Source organism: Microchirus variegatus, assembly GCF_963457635.1.
Source record: "Microchirus variegatus genome assembly, chromosome: 23".
NCBI classification, from domain to species: Eukaryota; Metazoa; Chordata; class Actinopteri; order Pleuronectiformes; family Soleidae; genus Microchirus; species Microchirus variegatus.
The window spans coordinates 19,343,957-19,368,820 of NC_139824.1; the positions used below are offsets into that span (position 1 = coordinate 19,343,957).

General features: G+C 43.5%; 2 protein-coding genes across 2 annotated transcripts; both read right to left on the reverse strand.

Moving 5' to 3' along the window:
* Window positions 1-4,724: 4,724 nt before the first annotated feature.
* arhgap19 (Rho GTPase activating protein 19) lies at window positions 4,725-10,354 on the reverse strand (the record flags this gene model as incomplete). The annotated part of the gene is made up of 12 exons (XM_083909682.1): window positions 4,725-4,787; window positions 5,261-5,365; window positions 5,486-5,599; window positions 6,163-6,270; window positions 6,350-6,556; window positions 6,861-6,926; window positions 7,043-7,129; window positions 7,240-7,466; window positions 7,552-7,761; window positions 8,274-8,354; window positions 8,634-8,908; window positions 10,311-10,354. The coding sequence occupies 12 exons, from the start codon at window positions 10,352-10,354 to the stop codon at window positions 4,725-4,727; spliced, it is 1,587 nt and encodes a 528-aa protein (XP_083765808.1).
* A 1,420-nt stretch (window positions 10,355-11,774) lies between these two features.
* On the reverse strand, window positions 11,775-13,270 carry LOC310943906 (rho-related GTP-binding protein RhoU-like; the record flags this gene model as incomplete). Its single annotated transcript, XM_083909590.1, has 4 exons — window positions 11,775-12,266; window positions 12,562-12,591; window positions 12,688-12,746; window positions 13,000-13,270. 4 exons carry the CDS (start codon window positions 13,268-13,270, stop codon window positions 11,775-11,777), a joined length of 852 nt encoding a protein of 283 aa, XP_083765716.1.
* Between the last annotated feature and the right edge of the window lie 11,594 nt (window positions 13,271-24,864).

A 24,864-nucleotide genomic window follows, 5' to 3' on the forward strand; every position in this document is an offset into this window, starting at 1 on the left:
TTGACTCCACCGTGGTTTCCAGAGCCTTCAGCTAAATAGATCCTCGGCTATTCAACTCTTTGCCTTAGCCTCAAAACTTCATCAACTCTCTAATGTTCTGTTATGAACCAACAATCAACATAATATGCAGCAACTAATTGATTATTTGAATTATTGTTGCAGCTCCAATTTGGTGCATCTTATAGTGTACAGTGTTCAATTGATATTTTATTGTGTTAAATACAAGTCTTGAATTGTGTTTGATTTATTGTTTGTTATTGACTTGATCAGAATGATCATTGTTTGTGTTATGATTTCTCCAGTCATGCAGATATTAATATAACCACTTAGTGTAGCATCAATATGCTTACGGCATAAGGGAATGTATTGACTGAAGAATACACATGCCATTCAATGTAGTAGATCGCCCCCTACTGGTATGGCGGAACATTACCAATACACCACACGTCGTTTGCCATATCTTTCTGATCAAGCTAGTTAGCTGAACAAGCTAGCTAATACGATGTATTCACATAACGTTCTGAAACACAGTGAATTATTATGAGAAAGCGTCTTGCATGAAAAAAAACATGTTTAATCCATGTATGTGACTTCGAATGAACACTTACGTAACGTAGATTAACGACGTTAATGAAAACTCACCTCATAAGAAGATAGAAGGTTAATAAGAGGTTCAGGTGCTGGCGTCACGATGTCATCATCTCAGAAATAACTCCCGTGTCTGTTCCTCAAAGTGTTCACTTATTCACATGTCGGTCGATAGAAAATCCATTCGTTTATTGTTATATATAAACTCTGGAGAAACGGAGTTTCAGGCAGACTATGAAGTCCGCTAACGTTTATGCTAACGCATTAGCTCAACGTCCGCTAGCTTAAATGCTAGCATAACGTCCGCTAGCATAGCAGAAGAGACCGGAAGCCCCCGTCTTCGTTAAGAAGTACAGCCAAATATTTAGTTCTCTTGTGTTTTCGTTTCCTATTTTCATTAAATTGTGAAATTAAACAGCTTATCTGAAGCACAGTAACAATGAGAAGCAGCTGTATATTAATTAGCCATGTGTTTCCTCCCTGACAACAACAACCAAATCACTTGAATATGACGTCACCACACACAATGAGAAATAGATTCACAGCATCATATACAACATATACATATTATTAAAAGACAGCGTCTTGCATGAAAAAAATTAAATTAAATTTGAATCCCTGTATGAAACTTTGAATGAACACTCACATAACGTATATAAACGAAAACTCACCCCATAAGATTAAGAGGTTCAGGTGCTGGCGTCATGACGTCATCATCTCAGAAATAACTCCTGTGTCTATTCCTCAAAGTGTTCACTTACTCTCATGTCCTGCTGTCTATCAACCGATGAATAATTCATCCGTTGTTGCTCATAAACTCTGGAGAAACTTTGCGAAGGTGAAGTCTGCTAACTGACCGTTATGCTAACACATTAGCATAACGTCCGCTAGCTTAGATGCTAGCATAAAGTCCGCTAGCATAACAGAAGTGACCGGAAGCCTCCGTCTTACAGCCAAAGATTTAATATTGTGTTTTGTCCATATTCATATAAAGGTTAAAACACACAGAATAGCTTCTGAAGCAGCAGTGAGCAGCAGCTGTATATTAATTAGCCGTGTGTGTTTCCTCCGTGACAACCGCATCACAGGAAGTGACGTCACCACATCCTAACCAGAAGTAGATTCACAGCGATCAAACAAACGTGATTCAAAACTTTATGGTTTGAAGACACACAAAAATGTCAATTGAAGCATAAAGTGGCGTCTTTTTTGTCGTTGTTTACTCTGTTTGCGCTGGACCGACTTGTTGCTACTGTCAAACATCCAGAGTAACATAATACAAGCGAGGCGAAGAAGAGAGTGCAGAGCAGTAAAAGGGACTGTAGGGGGAGCTGTTCAGAGAAAAACACGGTAAAACAAAACAAAAAGTTCTGCGTTAAAAGTTTGTGTCACTGAATGTGACATTTGACAAAATTTGATTAATGACGTCATACCTCTATGCTTAACAATGAGGGACTTCAGAACTCTGATATGCACGCAGGTTTAAACAGCTATATGTTAGACACGCACGCCCTCCAGCGGCGTAAAGGCAGCACTACACCAGTGACCAATTTCCTAAAACATACTTTTATAACTGTCTGATTTAATTTGGCTTTTTAATACCAGATGGACTTGACAACATGTATTTCTGTTTTAACTGCGGTAGAAGTTTTAATTGTTGTGGTTTATGTTCTAGCTGCATGTTCAAATGTATTTGGTTTTGTTTTATTATGCTTTTATTTATGAATTATTATTCTTCTTGTTATGCCAATAGTGTTATCTGACTTATTTGTTATACAGGTTAGTTTTTATGTCATGTAGGTTTATTAAAGTGCCCAATAAATAAAGATTTTTACATTAGCATTTACCATTAATAAGTGTGTGCAGGTTGGATTCAAACTCAGGACACAACACAAGATTCAGGCAAAAATCACTGTTTATCAGACACAAAAAATGTAGTGTCTGCGTACAAAAATCACTGTGCTAAAGAGTCAAAATGACAAAATTGTGTTCAAAGATATGACGACTAACACAAGGAAGGAGCTGAAAACACCCACAGAAAACTGGAAAATGAGCTTATCTACAAATGACTTTACAAGGAGGAGTCAGAAGTGAAGGATGACACTAATGAGAGAGAATGGTGAGGATTTAAAAATAAAACAAACAGGATATGAACAAGAAAATATGAGCAGAGACAGAGGCGACGACACTGAAATATAAACAAGGAATTTTGAAGGGAACGGGAGTCAATTATTTTACAGTTAAAAACACGATTCAGCAGCTGCTGAGGTAGGTTCACCATATTTGGAAATAAGAGATGTTTTAGTTGATCTACAGTGTGTTAAACAGATAAAAACTAAAATGTTGAGTCTTTCAAATTTAAAATCATCATCATTTGTTTACACGTTTACAGTGAACAGATAAAAGTCACAGAAGATCAGTTTCACATTTATGTCAAAGGGATTATAACCATGTGCAAAGACTGAGAAAATGAAAAAAAGTTACTATATGAATTATATGATGATTTCACATTATTAAGAATATAACTGTCAGTGTTTAATATAATAGAGATAGATGATATTAAAATGTGTAAAACGTGAGGTTCAGAACATTTTGAATAACATTTTAACAGTGGCAGATCCTTCCTTTGTCTCTATGTAACACCATGTAATAATGTATGTATCTAATGTACTATATTGGCACTATGTAACAGTCATTTTTAGACACACAACAGCTTCTGCACTGGAGGAAAACAGTAACAGAACACAGTCTGACATCATGGTCACAAAAAAGACAATATTCAACACCCAGCATACACGTTCAAGAGGACAAAGCTCAGGATCTCCTGCCTCCTTCTCCAAACACTGAACTGCTAACACAACATATGTGTAAGTATGTATGAAATCAGCCAAAGCCTCTGCTGAGCTGAATTCAGTCAAAACATAAAAACTCTAGGAAACGTACAAATGAACAATAAAGAGCTTTTGTCGTCTGCACCTGAGCCACGGTCGACACCTTCATCACCTTCATCACTTTCATCAAACCATCGTCCACAACACGCTCAAAACCAGGAAGCACCAGTAACAGTTTGTCCAACATCACCAAGCAAAAGTTAAAAACAAAAACCCCAACATCACCATCAGCGTGAACATAAAAAGTATAAAAATATATCTGTAAACATAAGGAAGTTGAGTCATGAACAGTGAAATTGAGCGAATTAAAAAATAAATTATTAATAATAATAATAATAATATGAATGATTTTTGTACCTGGGCCGTAACACTCAATAAAACAGAACCACAGTGATTTAGTTTAGTGTGGTAGTTTCAGTTTGTTAATGAACAAACTAATCCAGTAATAATAATCATTATTGTGTAGATAAAAACACAGTAACGCTTATTATATCAATAAATAAATGGACACAAAAAGCCACTGGGGCAGCCATTTTGACCTTATTATTATTATTATTATTATTATTATGACCTTGAGAAATGAGGTTTAACAACTTCATCTTAACCTTATCTTAATTGTAATAAATCGTATTTAAGATTTAGCTTAAATTGAGAGGATGAGCCAAAAATAACACACACAGATGTTAAGAAGACAGAACTGCTCTTTCTCTTCCTTCCTCGTTCGACTTTCTTTTAACCCTTCAGTAAAACAAACCTTTTCAAAACCCCTCTCTCTTAATTGAACACGTTACTCCTCCATCACCAGGTGCAGGAAAAAATAAATACCGTTTAAGATTTCATATTTCACAGATTCACAGACATGGTTTCATCATGTAGAGCGCCTCAAGAGGCCTAAAAGTGTTTCTTTAAAATAATAATAAAAACTAACAAAGTAAACCTGACTGTTGAGTCTCAATCAATGGAGGAAATGCCCCCCCCCTCCTCCTCCCAAAGGCTGTACCTGTAACTAAAACATATCCCAATAAGAAGAACCTCTTAAAAACACATGCACACGTTCACAAACACAGGACAACATATTTACATATTCTAGTAAACAGAGCAGACCAGAGCTCACAGACTGACTGGCCCAGAATAAAGTCGCTGTATTATTATTCACAGTTAAAAATAGACGCACTACAATTAAAAAAAGTACACGGACAGAAGATGAGGGTTAATCATATTAACGCTGCCCAAACGCTCAGGTGTTCACACTGAGATTCCCTGTGTGACGGGAGACAAACACATCCTGGGGACAGAAGGAGACGCCTGCTGAGACATTCATGGATGAGGAGGAGGAGGAGGACAGAAGGGGGGACACAAAGATTAGAAAACATGAAAAAATACCACAGTCTGGTTATTATTATTATTTTAAACTAAACCACAAAGCTTTTTGACTTTAGTGTCTTAAAGGAGCAGAGTGTACACTTTAGTGACATCTAGAGGTGATATTTGATATTGCAACCGACTGAAAAAGATGATAATCTATGTATGAATCAATCCTCATTTTAATGATTATATTTCTGTTAACAATACATTTAGTCTAGTTTATTTGTTTTGAAAATAAAGAAGAACAAAGTCACATTCGTTAGCTTATTCTCAAGTATTAAACTTATTTAATCCCACCCCTTCTCCTGTTGATTTGACAACGACATTTCAGCACATAATTCATGCTCAATATTCACTTTATCTCTTTATAAAAAGCAGTAAAATGTAAAAAAGAAGAAGAAGAAAGAGTTTCTCACCTTGGAAACCTTCAGAGCTTTGTTCTCAGAGAAAGAAAAGTCTGGGTTTTTCACCACGAGTCCAATCTTCCCCAACACAGGACCATTTAACGGGCTGTTATTCACCTGTACACGTTCATACAAACACACAACACATGACTGCAGGATACACACATAGTCATTATCATACAAACACACATTACAAAAACATCAGATTAGATCTTTTTTTAAAAAGGATGGACTCACCCCCTGGAGGACGACGTTCTCTTTGCCATTTTTTCTCCCTGCTCTGCTCACGACATCAGGTGAAATGTGTCTGATCCGTCGCTCTGCCGTCAGCTGATCACCACGAGCTTTACGCTGTCATCGGAGCGTAAGGTGTTACGGTCATTAGTGTGATTCACTGCTTTAACTGATCAAGTATTTTCACCACAGACTTTCAGAATATCATAGAAAGACATTCTTGCAACTATCATTAGCAGGAATCCAACATGTTTATTAAGCTGCTCCAACAAAATCATTTATCCACACAAGAAAAACACTTTAGAGGATTTGAGGCGTCTTAAAACTTCAGCAAAAGGAGAAAGAGAGAAACGTGTGGACGTGAAGCAAGGGAAATGTGACAGAAAAACAGTGAACAATAAATAATCTTGTTGGAATAAATCTGCCGCCTGTGAAATGGTATTTTAACACTGGTCATAGTGGTGATATTTGGTACTAAAAGCTTGAGACAACATAACCTGGTCGATGTTGACGCTCCCTAAAACATTCGATAAGCAAACGTTGCATTTAATAGGCTCAAAAACAACAGTTTTTAATTTGATATGACAGAGGCTAACACTTACATCTCATCTATTAGGCTTTTATCGTCCATTTCTAAATTATATTATATTATCATCTTTATTCTCAGGTTTCCTCCCTACCTTGATGAGTCCACCGAAGGAGCGTGAGCGAGGGCGTTTCTTGCTGGACGCCGGCGGCCCCTGCTGGTGCTCACTGGTTGGAGTTCCTGAGGCCGTGTGTTTAACCAGCTGCACAAAAGAAACACGACACTTCATATCAGAGGCTTCATATCAGAGGCTCTGCAGCAGTTATTAAGAAGACACTGACCTGTCGGACCAGCTTCTTTTTCTTGGCAGAGTCAGGCATGTTGTGGTTGACGTGTCTGAAGAGCTCCTTCAGAGCCTCCTCGGTGTACTGCTGAGCTGGTGACGGACAGGACCCCTGAGAGCCGGGGTCCAGAGCCGCCGTCCTCTTCAGGCACAACACGGTCCGTCGGACAGGTGAGCCGCTCAACTCCAACAAGTCCAGATCGTCCTGAGAGAGAAAAGACACAAGGTCACACTGTGGTTCAAGATTAATCCAAGGCTGTAAAACCAGAGTCCAGGGGAGGTGCAGAGGTCTAGTTCTCAGTAACAACAACAACAACAACAACAGCAACCTGTGGCCTATTTTTATTTGTAAGATTAGCTTACAATCAATATATAAATGAAGTAATCATTGTTTGGTCTGTACTTCAGGTTCCTGACAACTCGGGGCATCTTTAGACATCACATTTCTATACTGTAGGTAACTCAGAGCTGCAGTGTGTGCCATTATTTGTATTCTACTGTCCACTGACCTTGGTCTGCAGAGCCTTGGTCCCACTGAAGTGCATTCTAGCATATTCCCGCAGGTAGACTGGAGCCTGGACACGACACAGTGGACACACAGTGGTCATTCATCCACTGATTATCCATTAAAACAGGGACAAATGTAAAGAACTTAAGACTTTTTAAAAATGTAATTGTGGTCAAAATTCACCCTGAAGAGTTTCTGTGAGTGTTTGATGAGGAACGCCATGCTGTTATTGAGCTTCTTCAGATGGTCTTTCAAGTCACCGGCTGTCATCTGTTGAGAAACACAAGTCACAAAAAGAATGGTATTAAAACAAGACGTTATGATTTTTTTATTTATCCCTATACGGCAAATAAAACAACAGTAAGCCGTGCAAATCTTACGTGTCTGGGCCACAGGACGTGCGGTGAAAACATGAGGGCCAGGTTGAAGGCGGACATCTTGTTCTTGTCCTGCTGCTTGGCCGTGTGATAGAGAAGGTCCAGCAGCAGCTTCAGCAGAGAACGGTTGGTCTGAGGTAAGAGCAGCAGGAGAAGCTGCAGAGCCTCAATCTGACGCTCCTTGTTGGGGATGGAGGTCTTGTTGCCCTGCTCGTCAAACAGAGTCAAATCTGGGAGAAGGATGACGATGATGGAAGAGGTGAAGTCATGTATGATAAATAAGATAGAGTCTATTGTGTGTGTGTGTGTTCATACCAGCGATCTTCAGGTGTGCATTGAAGTGTCTGTGTGTGAGCAGCGGCTCGGGCAGTTCTCCCAGGAAGGTCTTGAGGAGCGTGGCCACGTCGTTGGGGTGAAAGTCTCCAGAGTTCAGGTCCACATCAGCTCCACTGTTGAGCAGCTCCTTCAGGCTCTGCTGCCTCACACTGTTTCCCGGCACCCGGAACAGACCTTCAACATGGAGATCTGAGCGGGGGAGAGAAGGTGGTTCACACCAGTTAAACCACAACCATCAGGTAAAAGTGAATTGAAAATAAATGACTTTCCAGAAGAGCAGATGATGATGTTAGACCCTGATTCTATTTGAACTAGAGCCGAAACAATTAATCGATGAATCGGTTATTAATCGATTACTAAATTAATCGCCAACTATTTTGATAATTAATCGGTTTTAAGCTTTTTTCATGATTAAAACAAGATTTCTGATTGTTTCAGCTTCTTAAATGTGAATATTTTCTTGTTTTTTTACTCCACATAAACAAAGAAATCATTCAAACTGAATCATTTTGGTTTGTGAACAAAATAAGACGTTCAACAGCATCATATTTTCCAGCTTTGACAAACACTGATCAACGTTTTTTAACATTTTCTGACATTTTATGGACCAAACGATTCATCGATTAATCGAGAAAATAATCGACAGATTAATCGTTTACAAAAAATAATCGTTAGTTGCAGCTCTAATTTGAACCACTTACTTTTGCTGAGGTACTCGATGAGCTGGTAGATCTGAGCGAGGCAGCTTTCTGTCAGCGGGGTTCCAAACATGACGCCTTTATCTGAGATTTAAGAGCAGCAGTTAAAGGTCCGGTGTGTAAAACAGGTGAAATTATTTTCATTCGTCAGGTATTTAAGGTAAAATAATAAAATAAAAAACAACCTGATTGTGTGAAGTGTTTTTAATTATCCCAGATTGAGCTTTTCTATTTACATCATGAGTCAGGTCAGACATTCTGGACCACTTTGTTTTAACAACAGACCAAAGTGGACAAACTAAACATCGATGAGATGAGGAGGGAATTATGTGGATTCAAATGCAAATATTCCAGATGACTCACCTTTGCGTTTCAGGAAGTTAAAAGAACGAAAGAAGCCTCCGTTTCCACTGGTGGGCGTCTTTGGACTCTCCTCGCCGAGCAGCTGAGCAAACTCGGTCCCAGGAAGATCGATAAGGCGAGTGATGTTACTCAGCAACAGCTCCAAAAATATGTCCGGGCACTCGTGGCGGAGTTTCTCCACAAAAAAGTCTGGATTGAAGATGACTGGTGGTCGAGCCGTGTGAGAGCCTCTGGGGGATTTGTCCTGATTGTTCACCATGCTGCACACTGTTCCTCTGAGGGGGGGGGGGGGAGACAAACATCCCTTTGTAAGACAGAGAACATCAGTGCTATGGAAGAGGAAGACGAGTTTGGTGTTCAGAATGAACGTTACTGGTCTCTGCCAGTTTTTAAACTCAAGAAACACCATCACAGCTAGTGTTTTCATAGCTTTTAGAAACATCCCACAAACTAAACATGTCATGTAAACATAGTAAATCAATGCTATAGTCATTTCAAATTAGAGCTGCAACTAACGACTATTTTCATAATTGATAAATCTGTCGATTATTTTCTCGATGAATCGTTCAGAAAATGTCAGAAAATGTTAAAAAAGGTTGATCAGTGTTTGTCAAACCTGGAAATTACGATGTTCTCTAAAGTCTTTGTTTTGTCCACAAACCAAAACGATTCAGTTTGAATGATTTCTTTGTTTATGTGGAGCAAAGAAACCAAGAAAATATTCACATTTAAGAAGCTATCAAACAATCAGAAATCTTGTTTTAATCATGAAAAAAGCTTCAAACCGATGATCGATTATCAAAATAGTCGGCGATTAATTTAGTAATCGATTAATAATCGACTCATCTATGAATAGTTTCAGCTCTATTTCAAATATCCTAATGCTCCTTAGTTCTCCTTTGTGCTATTATGTTAGTCGTGTGCTGGTCTTCGACCTAAAGACATTGCAATTTCTCCATAAAGTGGCACAAACCAACAAATAACATGCACTTATGTTTGTCCATCAAGCAAATAAGAGGACATTCACACACGCACAGTAATGTTTATGTAGACCAGGCTTGTACAAGATTATTTTCATCAAATAATCTGTTTTCTCAATCAAATGATAAGAAACATCGGTGATTACAAAACCACAAAATGACAACAACACACACAGGGTTTTTACAGCTTAAACAATATTTGACAGTCAGTACATTGTGTTCTATCTAGTGTTCTGTAATATTACAGCTGTGTATAGTTACACATACAAACATAATAACAGACTGTATGTAAGAAAACGACAGGGACGAATGATGAAGTTAATAACACAGCACCTGTGCTTTAAATTAACCTCACTATTAACATTTAGCTAGTGAGTAAGGTGTTAGCATGGAAGCAGTCAACAGTGCTAACATTAACCAGCTCGTGTCAAACATATTTAAGTGAAAAACACGTTAATGTCTGATGAAAACGACAGAACAAACAGTCGAAGCTAAAGAGAATCTCCATCTTTTGTTGCGCTAACTCAAAGAAGCTAACGCTTCGGATGACAGCCCTTGTCACGCAGTCTTAAGCGTTTTAAACCCGTTAAAACCTCACACGGTCAAACTCACTAGAGTAAAACAAACTCTTATTCCGTGAAGATACTTCGCTTTTACAAACCTGCGCCTCTAAACATCCTCCTCAATCACTATTTACCTTTTATTTCGCGTATTTTCATCGGCATCTTTCCCCGCAGCCATGTTCAGTTTGAATCCTCCGCTGTTGTCCTACAGGCCCCGCCCACCTCAACGGCCATTGGTGCTTTGTCGGATGTGGGCGCGGTGTGATTTGTCTGATTTGCATTGCTTCACTCTGATTGGTCGGTTTGAATTCGCCTGCTTTGTCAACAGGAAAAGCAACATCTGTATGCAGAGGGTATTATATTATATTATATTATATTATATTATATTATATTATATTATATTATATTATATTATATTATATTATATTATATTATATTATACTATATTATGTTAAATTAAATTAAATTAAATTAAATTAAATTAAATTACATTACATTATATTATATTATATTAATATGGTGCTATCTATCTATATTTACAGATTAGTTCATGGTAAGTAACATCTACTTTTCTTCTCTGTATAAAACATATGGAGTCAAATGTAAGTGTGTTGTGCAGAGTCCTGATAACCTCACCTGTCACCAGTAAGTCTTTCAAGCTGTTTGTGAGTCTGTCAGGTAAATGAGGAGGGTTGAAATGAGGTCACTATAAACTTTACCATCTTAATGCAGTCAGTTATTGTTTTTTAGTTTAAAAAACGAACAAAAAAACTGTAATTTAATCACGTGGTATAAATAACTTTCTGAGATGTTTACCTTTTTAGGATTGCGTACATAGAAGCGTGATAACATGGCCTCTCAAGGCTCTTTAAGGTGAGGAGAGAGAATCAGGCTCCATATGCCGGTCTAATCCAGTCCAGGTGGTCCTGTCTGCTCCAATTAGAGGATCCTCCTCCAGTGACACACTTTACCCAGCTTTCCTCTTGGATCGCCACGAAACGTTCATTTTCAGTCATTTAAAAACTTTAATCAAGGCTTCTGAACATTTTTCCCATGATCAGTGATCCGTGTACGTTTTGATCGCTTGTTTTTTCATTGAAACCAATAAACAAGAAACGGAAATACCACGCTTGTTTCGTTTTTAGTTTTGAACTAAAAACGAGAAAACATTTTTTTTATATATATATATATATTTTTCCAAAATGATTTGGCGAACCCCAGAAATAATCTCGTGACCCAAATTGGGGTCGGGACCCCAATGTTGAGAATGGCTGTATTATAAGACCAAACGTTTTTGGTTCAAAACGATAAACGAAACAAGCGTGGTATTTCCGTTTCTTGTTTATTGGTTTCAATGAAAAGACAAACGATCAAAACGTACACGGACCATCAGTGATGGCAAGTAAAAATAACAATATTTATAGTTAGAATAGAGATCAATAAATACATAAATACTCAAATAAATTACAGACTAAGTAAGAGTCAAAGAAAGCACTATATGCTGGTGTGTTAACAATAATTATGTGTAGTCTTCTGTGGGATAATAAAGTCCGCATGAGCAAATCTACTCAGAACTTTAGCAAACATTGAACCCAGGTTCACTTGAAGTCACAGCTCTGCTCTCCCATCAGACAGTCGATCTTCCTCCACCATGTTTCTGAGAGGCTCTTGATCTTGTCTGGTGTCTTCCTCCTCAGAGTCAGCTTCTGCTGCTGCTGCTGGATGCTGCTGTCGGTCTGCTGGATGCTGGCCAGGGTGGCCGAATCAAACGCATCCTTCAGGTTCTTCTGGGTCAGAGCCGAGCACTCTGCAAAGCTCGCCGCACCCAGCTGCTCAGCGAGCCGCTGGCCTTCCTCGGTGCCCACCGGCCGCTGCTGGTTCTGTGCCAGGTGGATCAGCACCTGGACGTCCTCCCTCAGGTCCAGCTGGGTGCCGACCAGGACCAGTGGGGCACCCGGACAGTGCTGACGGATCTCAGGAACCCACCTGTCCACGATGTTCTGGAAGGAGCAGGGCTGAACCACGCTGTAGCACAGGAGGAAGACGTCGGCATTCTTATAGCAAAGTGGACGCAGATGCTCCAGCTCGTCCTTCATGGAACAAACAGACAGAAAGACCTGGTTAGACAGCTGAGTTTCACATGTTCAGATAAGGGACGAGAAACAGTCATGGCGGTTATCAGCCACAAGAGGGCGACGGAGCACCCACTGATAAAAGGATCAATACAAACTCACAGCATTACACGAGGGGGCGCTGTTTACAGTGGGTTGGGACTATTTGAAGACTAAACGGTGTCTAATTGGATTTAGGACCAACAGCTGAGTGCAGGAGTCAACAAACACAAACAAGCTAGTGACGAATACTTATTGATCACTGTTGACTTACATTGACTGATCCATCAATCAGCCCCCATTTCTATCGTGACAAAGAAGATGAAGAGTTGCTGAGTGGAACAATACTTATTTAAACTCCTGATATGCAGCCGTGCAGGTCAGGGAATCATCATCTCACCTGTCCAGCCATGTCACACAGCTGCAGCCTCACTGGGTTCCCGTCAACCGCGACCATCACTGAGGGAAACAAAGAGGAGACACGTGTGTATATATGTCAACAACATGTCAACAACATGTCAATAACATGTCAATAAAGAACATCGTTCAGTGATTGAATGTATGTGGCTGACATAAAGAAACTACAGCTGGATGAAGGACATATACAGTATATACAGTAACAGTCATACGCAGGTTCAGTTTTGGCGACAAAACCTGTGCGTAAAATCTGTGCGTAAAGCTGAAACGCAGTAACCCCGGCACTGCTGATTACCGGTGAAGTTGTCGAACGCCGTGGGAACATATTCCGTCGGGTATCCGTTGGTGGTGTAGCTGACGATGAGGCTGGTCTTGCCCACAGCTCCGTCTCCAACCAGGACGCAGTTGACTTTGCGCTCGGGTGCGGAGCCGGAGCGCCGGCGCTTTGTGTTCAGAGGGAAGTCCCGGTTCTTTAAGCGCCGAGGCGGGATCGGGGGACCGTGTCCTGCGATCACCGGCTCGGACACGCGGCGGTGCTTCGGTTTTCCTCCGTCCTGAGGGAGCATGTTTTTTATCGTCTGACAGAGGAAGCGTTTGGTTTCAGCCTCAGAGCTCGTGGAGACTCCCCGCGCGCTCCATCCACGCGTGTTCCTGCTTGACTTTCAGCTCCTTTACACAGTAAAAGTGCCACTAACGACACGTGGACGTGATTCATGTGGTGGCGCAGTGGCACATGGAGGCAGGCAGCCGCTCAGCAGGAGCTCAGTGATTGGCATTCTCTCCGCATCTGCTGTGCTCGTGCGTCCTAAGAGGCTTAGCAGCAGATCTGAAGCTTTCCCTGAGAAATCAACTAAGCTGACAGGAAATCTTTATCCCATTGGCTGCGTACAGTAAACAGGCTCATCCTCTGGGACCATTTACTAACCTGATATCAGTCAAATATTTAATTTCTTTTTCACTTGTTTTAATTGAATCAAAAAAAGAAATTAAAGCACATTTCATTCAAAACTGCAAAATACTAAACAAATATTCAGTATTATACAACATTTTTGCACTTTCACTGAATCAGTGAAAGGTTTCACAAACATCAGGTTGTGATTTAAGGGATATTTAGATTAAGAAGTTTGTCAAGTCTAAGTGGAGTAGTTTTAAATCAAGACCACAAATATACAAATAAATGCAGTGAAAAGGTTCACAAACGAGATGAAGTTTGTATCTGTAGAATAAATGTGACAAGTCTTAATCTAGTGGAGTTTTATTATCATATTAAAATGCTGGGAAATGTCCCTTTCCCCCACAAATCACAAAACAGTATTTATATTGTATTATATTATATTATATTATTATTATAAAACGCTTCCCAGGTTGACTGAGTCATCATCAGTTATATATTGTGATAAATCAGTAAGTTTCTTCATTAAATTCGGTCTTGATTCATTATGTCTGACCTTCACCTGACTGTTAACAGCAAAACATGAGGCTGACTGACTCCCCCTGGTGGTGAGCGTCAGGAAGTCAACAGGAATCATCACAAACACACAGGTCTGACATAGACTGTGGACACTCATGATCTTTCCTTTGTGCATAAACTTAACTTAATTTAGTTAGTTAGTTATTTAGTTAGTTAGTTATTTAGTTAATTAGTTAGTTAGTTAGGTTCAGAAACACATTGACTGAAACCCTGGCTGTACGAGGGAACAGAAGGAAAAACAGACATTTAACAAAAGGTTAGACATCTTGGTTTGTACACTGTCACTCTCCTGCACCAAAGTCCTGCACAGAAAAGTCAGTGGTGATCATGTGTCTGTACCACAATCAGCCGCTGCAGTTAGAGTCAGTCTTCGTGTAGATAAATGTCAACAAAAATGATCTTTAACCAGACGCTGACGTCGCTGCTTAATGGGATTAATGAAGAGTCAGAGAAACACACACACACACACACACACACAAACACACACACACACACACACAAAGCTGCTCTTCTATCCTCGCCCCTCCTCCAATATCTGATAAACTAGACACCTAATCACAATCTTTGTGGAGCCTGGGCCTCCTATTGGAGTTTCCAGACCGGGCAAATACATTAACTCAATTTAGAGTTTTGGGATTAAGGAGCAGCCCCCCCAACCCTGAACCCCCAAACTCCCCCATCCACAACAACACACACTTATACACACACACACACACACAGATACAAACACACGCCATCATCCCCTTCCTCCATGGCCTGCTGCCCTTGCTGCTTCCCTCATCTCTCTTGTTGATGGGTTCAGCTGAGCGCCACATTCTCCTCTTCCTCTCTCCCTCAGGGGACTGTGCTGCTCGGACTCTATAGTTATGGGACGGCGCCATCTGTCACCATGCGCATTCACGCAGCCACCAGAAGGCTGCAACATGTGCAGATTTAAATGGAGAACCCAACTTTCCCAGGACACACAGGCCTGACCCCAGCAGCCGCTGCACAACCCCCGCACCCACAAACACACCCATCCACCCCCACCAGCGCCCCGTGCCTCCCCCTCCCACCTCCTCCCTCCTCCCTCCTCCTCCCTCCCATGACCATCAGTGCCATGCAGCTTCAGCATCCCTGAAAACCTGGACCCCGCCCACCTGCTACACCCTCCTACTGTCTGTGTGTGTGTGTGTGTGAATGATGATGGATCTCAACATTACAGAGCAGCTGATGGTGATGGGGGTTGTGAGGGTGGTGGGGGTGGTGGGGGGGGGGGGGGGCAATCTCTGGTGTGTGTGTGTGAGAAAGAGAGAGAGATCAGCTGATTGGTAAAATTGATTGTGAGAGTGAGAGGGGAAGGATGAAGGCTGTGTGTGTGTGTGTGTTGTGCAGTTGTAGGAGTGTGTGTTGTGGTTTTGTTGGTTGGGTGGTGTGTATGGTGTGTGTGTGTGTGGGGGGGGGGGTCGGGGTAACAGGATTGGTCTTGTCTGTGGGACTCATGGGGAGGACAATGGTAGCGCCGGGGGTGGGGCGAGTGTCACACGCTTTTGCTTTGTGGCTCGGTCAACAGGCGTGTGCCACGGGTGTCGTCTCGCCTCCTCCTCGCCTCCTCCTCGCCTCCTCCTCGCCTCCCCTCGCCTGCTGTCCGACTCCAGGGAAGCAGCAACAGCCATGAGAACCGCGGGCCCCGGGCCCTTTAATGAGGGGCGTGCTGTTTCTTATCAAAGATGGACAATCATTACAATCATCATTAGACGCCGCACAATGACACGACGCCTCCCTCTGCTGTGGAGGAGAAAATGCTACAAACGCAGCAGTGATGACAGCAGCAGTGATGGAGGTGACGGTGATGGAGGCCCAACATCTGAAAGTGATGGAACAGCCTCTGACAGTCTGACGCTGTATGATCACAGTCTCTGTCCGTATCCCAACTGTCCCAAGTGTTTCAGAGAACCCGGGAATGATGACTTAACCTAAAGTCCACTGAAGGCTAACTTCCACACAGATGACCTCTGCAGGTGTTTGGACTGCAGCAAGAAACATGCACTCACAGGAAGAACATGCACAGACCAGCAGTGCTAAGAGCCTCAGGGAAATATGGGTTCCAAAATGTGACCTTTTTGTGGATTATTAGGGTAAAAGAATGCAGATCAGCTGAAGTGTGAAGCTTCTTAGTGGTAATTAAAGCTTAAAGACAGAGTTAGACACTCTAGTGCTGTATTTACTGTCTTGTAACTCAATGTTTGCAGTGAATCTACAGCTCGGTGAGTAAAGAACAGTAACTCTTCTGCGATGGTTCTTTTCTTTTCCTCGTGCACAGTCGTCACCCTGAGCTCTGAATTTGTCATCATTAAAGTTTGTGTAGAAAAGGTGTTTCTCTGCTGCAGCCTTTTCTCTTCTCTTTCTCTACACTCTCCTTCAACTCCTTTTTAATGCTCTCTGCTGGGAGCATTGTCGTGGAGGTGCAGGAGGAGGGGGTGGTGGTGGGGGGGGGCTACATGACGCTGCAGCAGTGGCAGCTGGCGGCCCAGCTTGCAGAGGCCATCTCCTCACAAAGGAGAGTCTTACCCCTGGGGCCAGTGATTTAGGACAGGGCTCTCTGGACAGGCCCCTGGAGAGGAGGAGGAGGCCAGAGGACACTGGCTCCCACCTCCACCTCCCCTCCCTCTCCTCGCCTTGTCCTCTAAAGCCTCCCTGCTGGTTTCCATGCACCCCCCCCCCCCCCCACTCCTCCACACACACACACACACACACTCCTCACGCCCTCCCTCTCTTCTAAGCTCTCTCCTGGGACGAGCGACAGCCTCTGGAGGGGGAGAATTCCTGAGGTGTAGCACGCTAACGCTAGCTGGACACAATGGGGGGATGACAACAGGTGCGTGTGGACTCAGTGTTGTGCAGCAGCAGCAGCAGCAGCAGCAGCAGCTGAGAGATAGGGACGGGGGGCCATTATCCCACCATTATCCCTCGCCGCTCTACCGGTGGGCTGTTGAAGCTCTTTAAGTGTAACCTGGTATTGTGGCACCCTGATCCGACAAGCCTCTCTTTCATCCTGCTACCCCCAGCTAGCACCTGCCACCCCCCCCCCCTGGGCCCTGGTTCCCTGCACTCAGGCCTCACGGCCACTTACATCACAAGATTGGGCTCAATTCAGTCGACTGCAAGAAAACCTGAGGCCACTTGTTTAAAAACAGCCACCACTTCATATCAGAGGAGGAAACACAGAAACCATCCACTGCTGTCCGTGCGTCCGTCCGTCCATCTGCCCCCCCCCCCCCCTCTGTGAATGATGTTATGTCTGAAATGAGCAGTCATACAGCAGCAGATTGTTTGATATAAGCGCTGACAATGCCTCCAACAGAGCCAGTGTCCTGGGGGGATAGGCAGTATTTGGTTACTGCTTCCCTGATCTCCCCCCCCCCCCCCATTGTGGTCCCACTCCGGGTCCCAGGGAAGGTTGAAAGGGGGTTTGAGGAGGGACCGGGGGGGTGGGGGGGGGGACATGTGCACATATGTGGACCCACGACGCAGGTGTCTACATCTGTTCATTTCTGGGCAGATGCTCGTGGTTGTAGAGATAGAGAGGGAGTCTTAGAGGAGGGAGGGGGGGGGGCAGAGGTGGACATCCTCACTTTACATCCTCCATTTACTCGGTCATCATTCACACCAGTGATTGAGCTCAAATGGAGCCAAATTAGTGTAAAGAGAGTGAGAGCTGCTGAGAGGAATCATCTGAATAACAACAGGAAAAAGATCAATATTTCAAACTTTACTGTTTTTTATTCTAACTCTGGAACTGAGATCACTGAGGAAACGAACACAACCAGCGTTTAGTTTAGTTTATAATTCAGGTTTTACACAATATAAAAGTCAATGAAAGTGAGGGTGTGCAGAAGAATCTAGACAAAAAAAAGATTTGACTATAGATTTGAAAGTAATAACAAAAATAGGTCTGCGATATAAAAGAAATGAGTAAAACAGACAGTAAGCTGTTTAAACAACCCACAAAAACATTCCAATTTGATAATTTGTAAATAAAAGAATGTGTTAGAGAACTTACTGTATGTACGATGGTCCAAAATGGCTGCTGCTGGAGAGCTGAGCTGAGTTCTGTCATTCAGGAGAGTTCATAAAAACAAGTGATTTTATTCTTCTGAAAAATGAAATATTTTATCTTCAGTTTATGACAATTTCACACACAGGAAGTTTAACGAGTGACCGTCACAGAATGATCCTCCAAACCCTTTACAGGATACATAATTATATTCATCAACAAATATCATCACATTCACTGAAACTTAAGCTGAAAATATGCAGCTAAAAAAACTGTTACTGTCAGTGAATGAAGGTATAAATAAAGTTTATTTCATAATCATAATAATAATAATTACTGTTATAATAATAATGATGACGCTCAGAGGAACGTGTTCCCTCTCTATCATAACCATCCCATAATAACCTCATTAATGAAGTATGCTGCTGTTTGTTTAACCCTGCAGCTCCCTCCGTCTCGCGCCGACAGCTCGGTGAGGATTTGTTGTGGGTCTCGCGCTCAGTATCAGTTGTTGGATTATTGATTTGACTGCGAACAGGGACGTGGTGCGCGCGCGCGGCAGATGTGTTTTTCATAAACATTGGCACGCGACTGGCCGCGTACACCACCCCCCCCCCACCACCCACCCCCCACGCGTCTCTGGGCCCCCCACGTAATTACTGCGCCACTCTTCCCATAAAGCTGTGCGCCATCTCCAGTAACAGCAGCGTATGCAAATGAGACCACGAGCTGTGGAGGAGGAGGAGGAGGAGGAGGAGGAGGAGGCCGTGGGAAGCCTCGTGGAAGCCCCTGAAAAAGCCCTGGGGATCCACGGGACGGGATCTGGACTGCCACCCTTCACCCCCCCCTCACCCCCCCTCACCCCCCAGCTGGCCACAGTAATCTGATCTGGACACAAAGGAGCCTGTTGATCTGCTGCAGCAGGTAAAACAGGAGGAGGAGGAAGAGGAGGAGGAAGAGGAGGAGCAGGAGGAGTTCATGTTCCACAACAATTACAATATTGTATTTATTATTATTCTTTCTTCCTTTATACAGACAATATGGAGACAGTTTGATCATTTAAAGGAGATAAGGGACTGTGTGTGTGTGTGTGTGTGTGTGTGTGTGTGTGTGTGTGTGTGTGTGTGTGTGTGTGTGTGTGTGTGTGTGTGTGTGTGCGTGTGTATTTTCAGTATGATATAGATTGTAAAGAGCTGTGGTTAATGAGGTTTGATGTGTGTGTGTTTATATTAGTCTGCACTCTGTGACGTCACTGACGTTTATAGTCTCATCTTCAGCTTCAGTGAAAACAGATAAAGACTCGGTGTGTGTGTGTATGGGGGGGGGGGGTAAGTTTGAGGGGAGGAGGGGGGGGGGGGTCCGTGAGCATCTCTATCCTGAGAAAGTGCTGATTCAAACTTGTCCATTTCCTCCAGGCTTTAAAGTACCAGCTTACATTTTAACCACGGGTGCCTTCTATAAGACCCCCCCCCCCCCTTCATCCTCCTCCGCCCCTGGCAGCCTGCTCCTCCTCCTCCTCCTCCTCCTCCTCCTGCTCCTCCTCAGCACCAACATCGTGAACTCCAGCCTGACTCGAGACTCTGACTGCGCGTAAAGACGCGTCAATGTGACACGAGCGCTGATGGCGCACTAACCACATTGATCATCACATCACCTCCCTCTCTCCTCTCCTCCTCCTCCTCCTCCTCCTCCTCCTCCTCCGCTTCATATGATCGATATCGTGTGATGCGCGCCGTGTTTACGTTCCCACGAGTGACCATGTGGTGTCTCCTCTGCTGTGACCAGAGGTCCCGGCTTCCCCCTCACCATATGGCCCCGGAGGAGCCATACCGTTACAGCTCCTTTAACATGCTTCTGGAGAGGAGAGGAGGAGGAGGAGGAGGAAGAGGAGGAGGAAGAGGAGGAGAAGGAGGAGGAGGAGGAGGAGGGGTTAGTGGCAGATGGTTTGTAAGGATCCGCGTCTGAAGGAGTGAGTGTCCTGGTCCATCACTGAAGAGAGAGGAAGAACAGTGAGAGTCACTGTGTGGACACGAGTTCATCATCATCATCATCATCATCATCATCAGCTCCTACAGTAGCACTTGTTATTGGCACAGAGGTAGCAGTGGAGCAGTGTCTCCTGCAGGGGGCGGGGTTTTCCAATTTCCACTGTTTCCTCCTCACTGTTCTGTCTGACCAAAGGCCACAGTTTACTAAACCCATGGATGTATAATATGAACTGGATAGAGCTCCGCCCCCTCTGCCCTGAAGACAACTTTTGCATGGTGGCCACTCTGGGTACTGCAACAGAAAACCCCATGGAGCCCAAATAGCAATTTTCCCATTGACCTCAATAGTAAAAGAGATGCGTGTAAAAGTGTCCACAGGACACCTGGAGACATGGACACGAGCTTTTATAAATCTTTATAAGGTAGTGACACTACTGCGCATGCTCTATGGGCAAAAACCTTTTTTGGCATATGCGCTGGGTTAGCAGCTTCATTGGAATGAACGGAAGCGAAGGAGCGGAGCTTTATCCAGTTCATATAATACATCCATGACTATACCACAGTGAAGTGTTCTACGTAGGTGACGGAGAACCCTCTACGTCTCCGGAGAGCCTGTCGTAGAGCCTCTGCGTCGTCTCCGGCTGAGACGGCAAGGGCTGTGATTGGTCCTCAGGACAGGCCGAGATAACGCTGCTCTGTAAATACGTAAACAAAATACATATCTTAACACACACAGCACATGTTTAGACTCTAAATGGCTAATTTCTCGCCTCAAATGATCTTAAAACTGCGTTCAGGGACAGAAAAACTATTTATTTCAGGTGAGAAACGGCCACTGTTTCAATGTTATTCAGCTGCAACAACAACAACAACAACAACAGTCTTTCTCTCTCGGACGCCATTGCTCACTGTAGCCAGAAGCACAACAACCTTGCGAAGCGCCCCCTACTGATCGGGCGGGAAATTGCAGCGACGGAGAACTATGAAGGCTGGAGGGGTCTCCGTGTTTACGCAGTCAGAGAAGTTTAACGTGGCCTTGAAGGCCACAGTATACTGCGTAAAGTGCTCTGGGTTACGCAGACCCTTCTCCGTCATCTCCGACTGCACGAAATATTTGTGTCCGTCACTCCGTCAAGGGACAACGGAGACGACAAGGGCTGTGATTGGTCCTCAGGACAGGCCGAGATAACGCTGCTCTGTGCCGGCTCACAGGGGCGGAGCTGATCACCGCCGACAACGTCTAAACGACACCTGTTTCAATGTTATTCAGCTGCAACAACAACAACAGTCTTTCTCTCTCAGACACCATTGCTCACTGTAGCCAAAAGCACAACAACCTTGTGTAGCGACCCCTACTGATCGGGCGGGAAATTGCGGTGTGTATCCGTCACCATAACAGAGAACTATGAAGTCTGGAGGGGTCTCTGTGGTTACGCAGTCTGAGAAGTTTAATGTGGCCTTAACTCTGTCTGTGTTCTCTGTGCTTCACATGCACACACTGAACATGAGTGTGTGTGTGTGTGTGCATCAGTCAAATGTGTCCCCACATCACGTCCTCCATGTGCTGTGTTTCCTCACATAACCTCCAGCGTGTTGCCATGGTTACAGTCTTCTTCTTTTTGAGCTACACCAACACCAAACATGTCAATCTACTGCGTGAGGAAGGATGGAGACTCCGCCCACTTCCAAGAGGATGAAAATGCCTCCGAACACAACGATGATCAGGACGACGCAGACGCGTCAACAAACATCTAAAGTGAAAGCATCGGGGGGCCCCTCACCACCAGTTTGCCCTTTTGCATGAAGCCCCCAAAGCTCCTTGAAGCAGCCCTGTTGAGTGGCAGCTGCAGTCTAACATGAGACTCTGTGTCTCTGAGTTAAAGGAGGAGGACTTTTGTTGGTCATTGATTAGGTGATAAGTGACTGTATTGACTCATTAACCAGGTCATGTGACCGATGAAGTGTGTGTGTGCATGTGTGTGTGTGTGTGTGTGTGTGTGGACATTTTAGGGACTCCTGGTTTTAGGGTTAGATTTAGGCCGTTAGTTAAAGTTAGGTTAAGAAGTTATAGGGAAAACATTGTCTATGGGTGTCTGCAGTAAGAATGCTGTACAAGAATGTGTGTGTGTGTGTGTGTGTGTGTGTGTGTGTGTGTGTGTGGTGTATGTGTGTGTGTGTGTGTGTGTGGGGGGGGGGGGGGGGGGGGGGTGTTCCCCTGACGTCAGGAGTCGTGAGGTGAATATTTAAACACTGTAAAGAGGATGTATGCACATGCGTGTGTGTGGGAGGCATTATGGGTTATATACGACATGAAAAAACCCAACACGCACACACACACACACACACACACAGTTTTCACTTTACATCAAACATCAAACATTCTGGGTTTTCTTCTACTGTCACAAGCTTGTTTCATTTAAGTATCTGTGTGTGTGTGTGTGTGTGTGTGTGTGTGTGTGTGTGTGTGTGTGTGTGTGTGTGTGTGTGTGTGCTCAGCCAAGGGAGGCGCGCGCACGCTGTTATTGAGGGGAGAGCAGGTGCTACCCGAATTACCATACAGCTGAGGGTGTGTGTGTGTGTGTGTGTGTGTGTGTAGTGGGGGTGCACAGTACAGAGCGAACTTATTCCTTCACCACACACACACACACACACACACACACACGCTCGCACGCACGCCAACACGCGCGCGCACACACACAATAACAAAAGTTCAGCTCCTCCTCATGTTGGCCACGCGAGCGACTTTGGTGCGCGCGCGCCACCCACCGCCTTGCACGCACCTAAACACACACACACACACACACACACACACACATGGATTTTTAAAGAAAGAGAAGTAAATGGTGAAGCAGCGCGCGCGCAGCTCTGCCAAGGAATGTTTTTCTTTTCTCCTTTGACTCAGTTCAAAGCAACAAATTCTTCCCACAAATAACGTGTGTGTGTGTGTGTGTGTGTGTGTGTGTGTGTGTGTGTGTGTGTGGCAGCAGTAAGAGGAGGAGGGAGGGGTGTAAACAATTAACAGAGTCAGAGATTGACCAAGAAACATTTCCCCTCTCTCTCTTTTCTGATGATGATGATGATGAAGATGATGATGATGATGATGAAGATGATGATGATGAAGATGATGAAGATGATGGCAAAGACCAAAACCAAGTTTTTCATGCAGGGAGGGGGGGGGGGAGGCAACAACAGCTGGACGGATCAATACAGAGCGCGTGGCATTAACACGCACGTGCAGGAGGAAATGTGAGGAAAACATCTGGAGGATTTTACGTGTCAATGACCCCCCCCCCCCTTTATTTATTTATTTATTCATTTATTTATTTATTTTTAAATGTAGTTTATCTATGATTCTAATGTGACTGGAAACTTTGTTTCAAATGTTTCAAATTTCATTTGTGTCGAAGGCACTCATACATACATACATATATATATATATATATATATATATGTATGTATGTATACTAATATAACAATATATATATATATATATATATATACAGTATGTATATATTTTAGTGATGTTGTGGAGGGGGAACAGTGTACTTAGCCAAATCTAATAAGAAGTAAAGTGCACATATTATTTAAGGTAAACAAACAATAATAATATGTATAATATAGTGCTTCACTCTTAGAAATAAGGGTTCCAAAAGGGTTCTTCTACCAGGGCTGAGGTTCTACCTGGAAACATTAGCTTCTGAAATGCTATTTCCTGAAGAAAGAGTTTTTCAAGGGTTCTTCTAACACTAATGGTTCCAGTAAGAACCATTTTGATCCAGAGAACCCTTTAAAACCCCTTTCCACGGTGGAACCAGGAGCCAAAAAGGGTTCTCCTAAGAACCTTATATCTTATATGGTTCTACTTAGCACTTTTATTTCTAAGAGTGCACATCAGTGAAAGTGTGTGTTTGTGTGTTTGTGTCGCCATGTTTTCTCTCAGTCTTCATGTAAACATGTCTGTTGTCTCGTGTCGTCACAGACTTCCTCACATGTCTGTGGTGTCTGTGCTGCAGGGCCTCACACTTCATGGGACCCTTTTGTGGAGAGCAGGGCAGATTGGGAGGTGAAGTCTGGGGAGGAGGAGGAGGAGGAGGAGGAGGAGGAGGGGGGGGGGGGGGCTCTATTTGCATGTTATTACCATAGCATGTGTCAGGCCGTATATAACAGGCTGCAGGCGGCCTGCGCTCCACAGACAGACGCTGCGTTCAGAGGAGGAGAGAGAGACACTGGGGGAAGTGGAGGAAGAAGCATGTTGGACCAGGGACAAATCTGTGTCTGAGCACACACAAACACACACACACACACGCTCACACACTCTCTCTCACACACACACACACACACTGGAGAAAGGAGAAGCTGCTTCCACCAAAAAGAAAAGAAACAAAAACAAGGAACTCATCTTCATCTTCTTCATCTTCTTCTTCTTCACGCACTGGATTAACGCTTTCATCTCGAGGACTTCTCTGTTTCACTTCTTCAGCTGAAACTTTTTTTTGGGATTAATCCTTTTTCTTCTTGTTCACCGGAACATGAACGAGAGAGGCGGAAAGAGTGGATGAGAGAGAGAGAGAGAGAGGGAGAGAGAGAGAGAGAGAGAGAGAGAGAGAGAGAGGCCACAGAAACGTGCTCAATGCATCTTCCTCACAGAGTCTGAAGAAGAGGAGG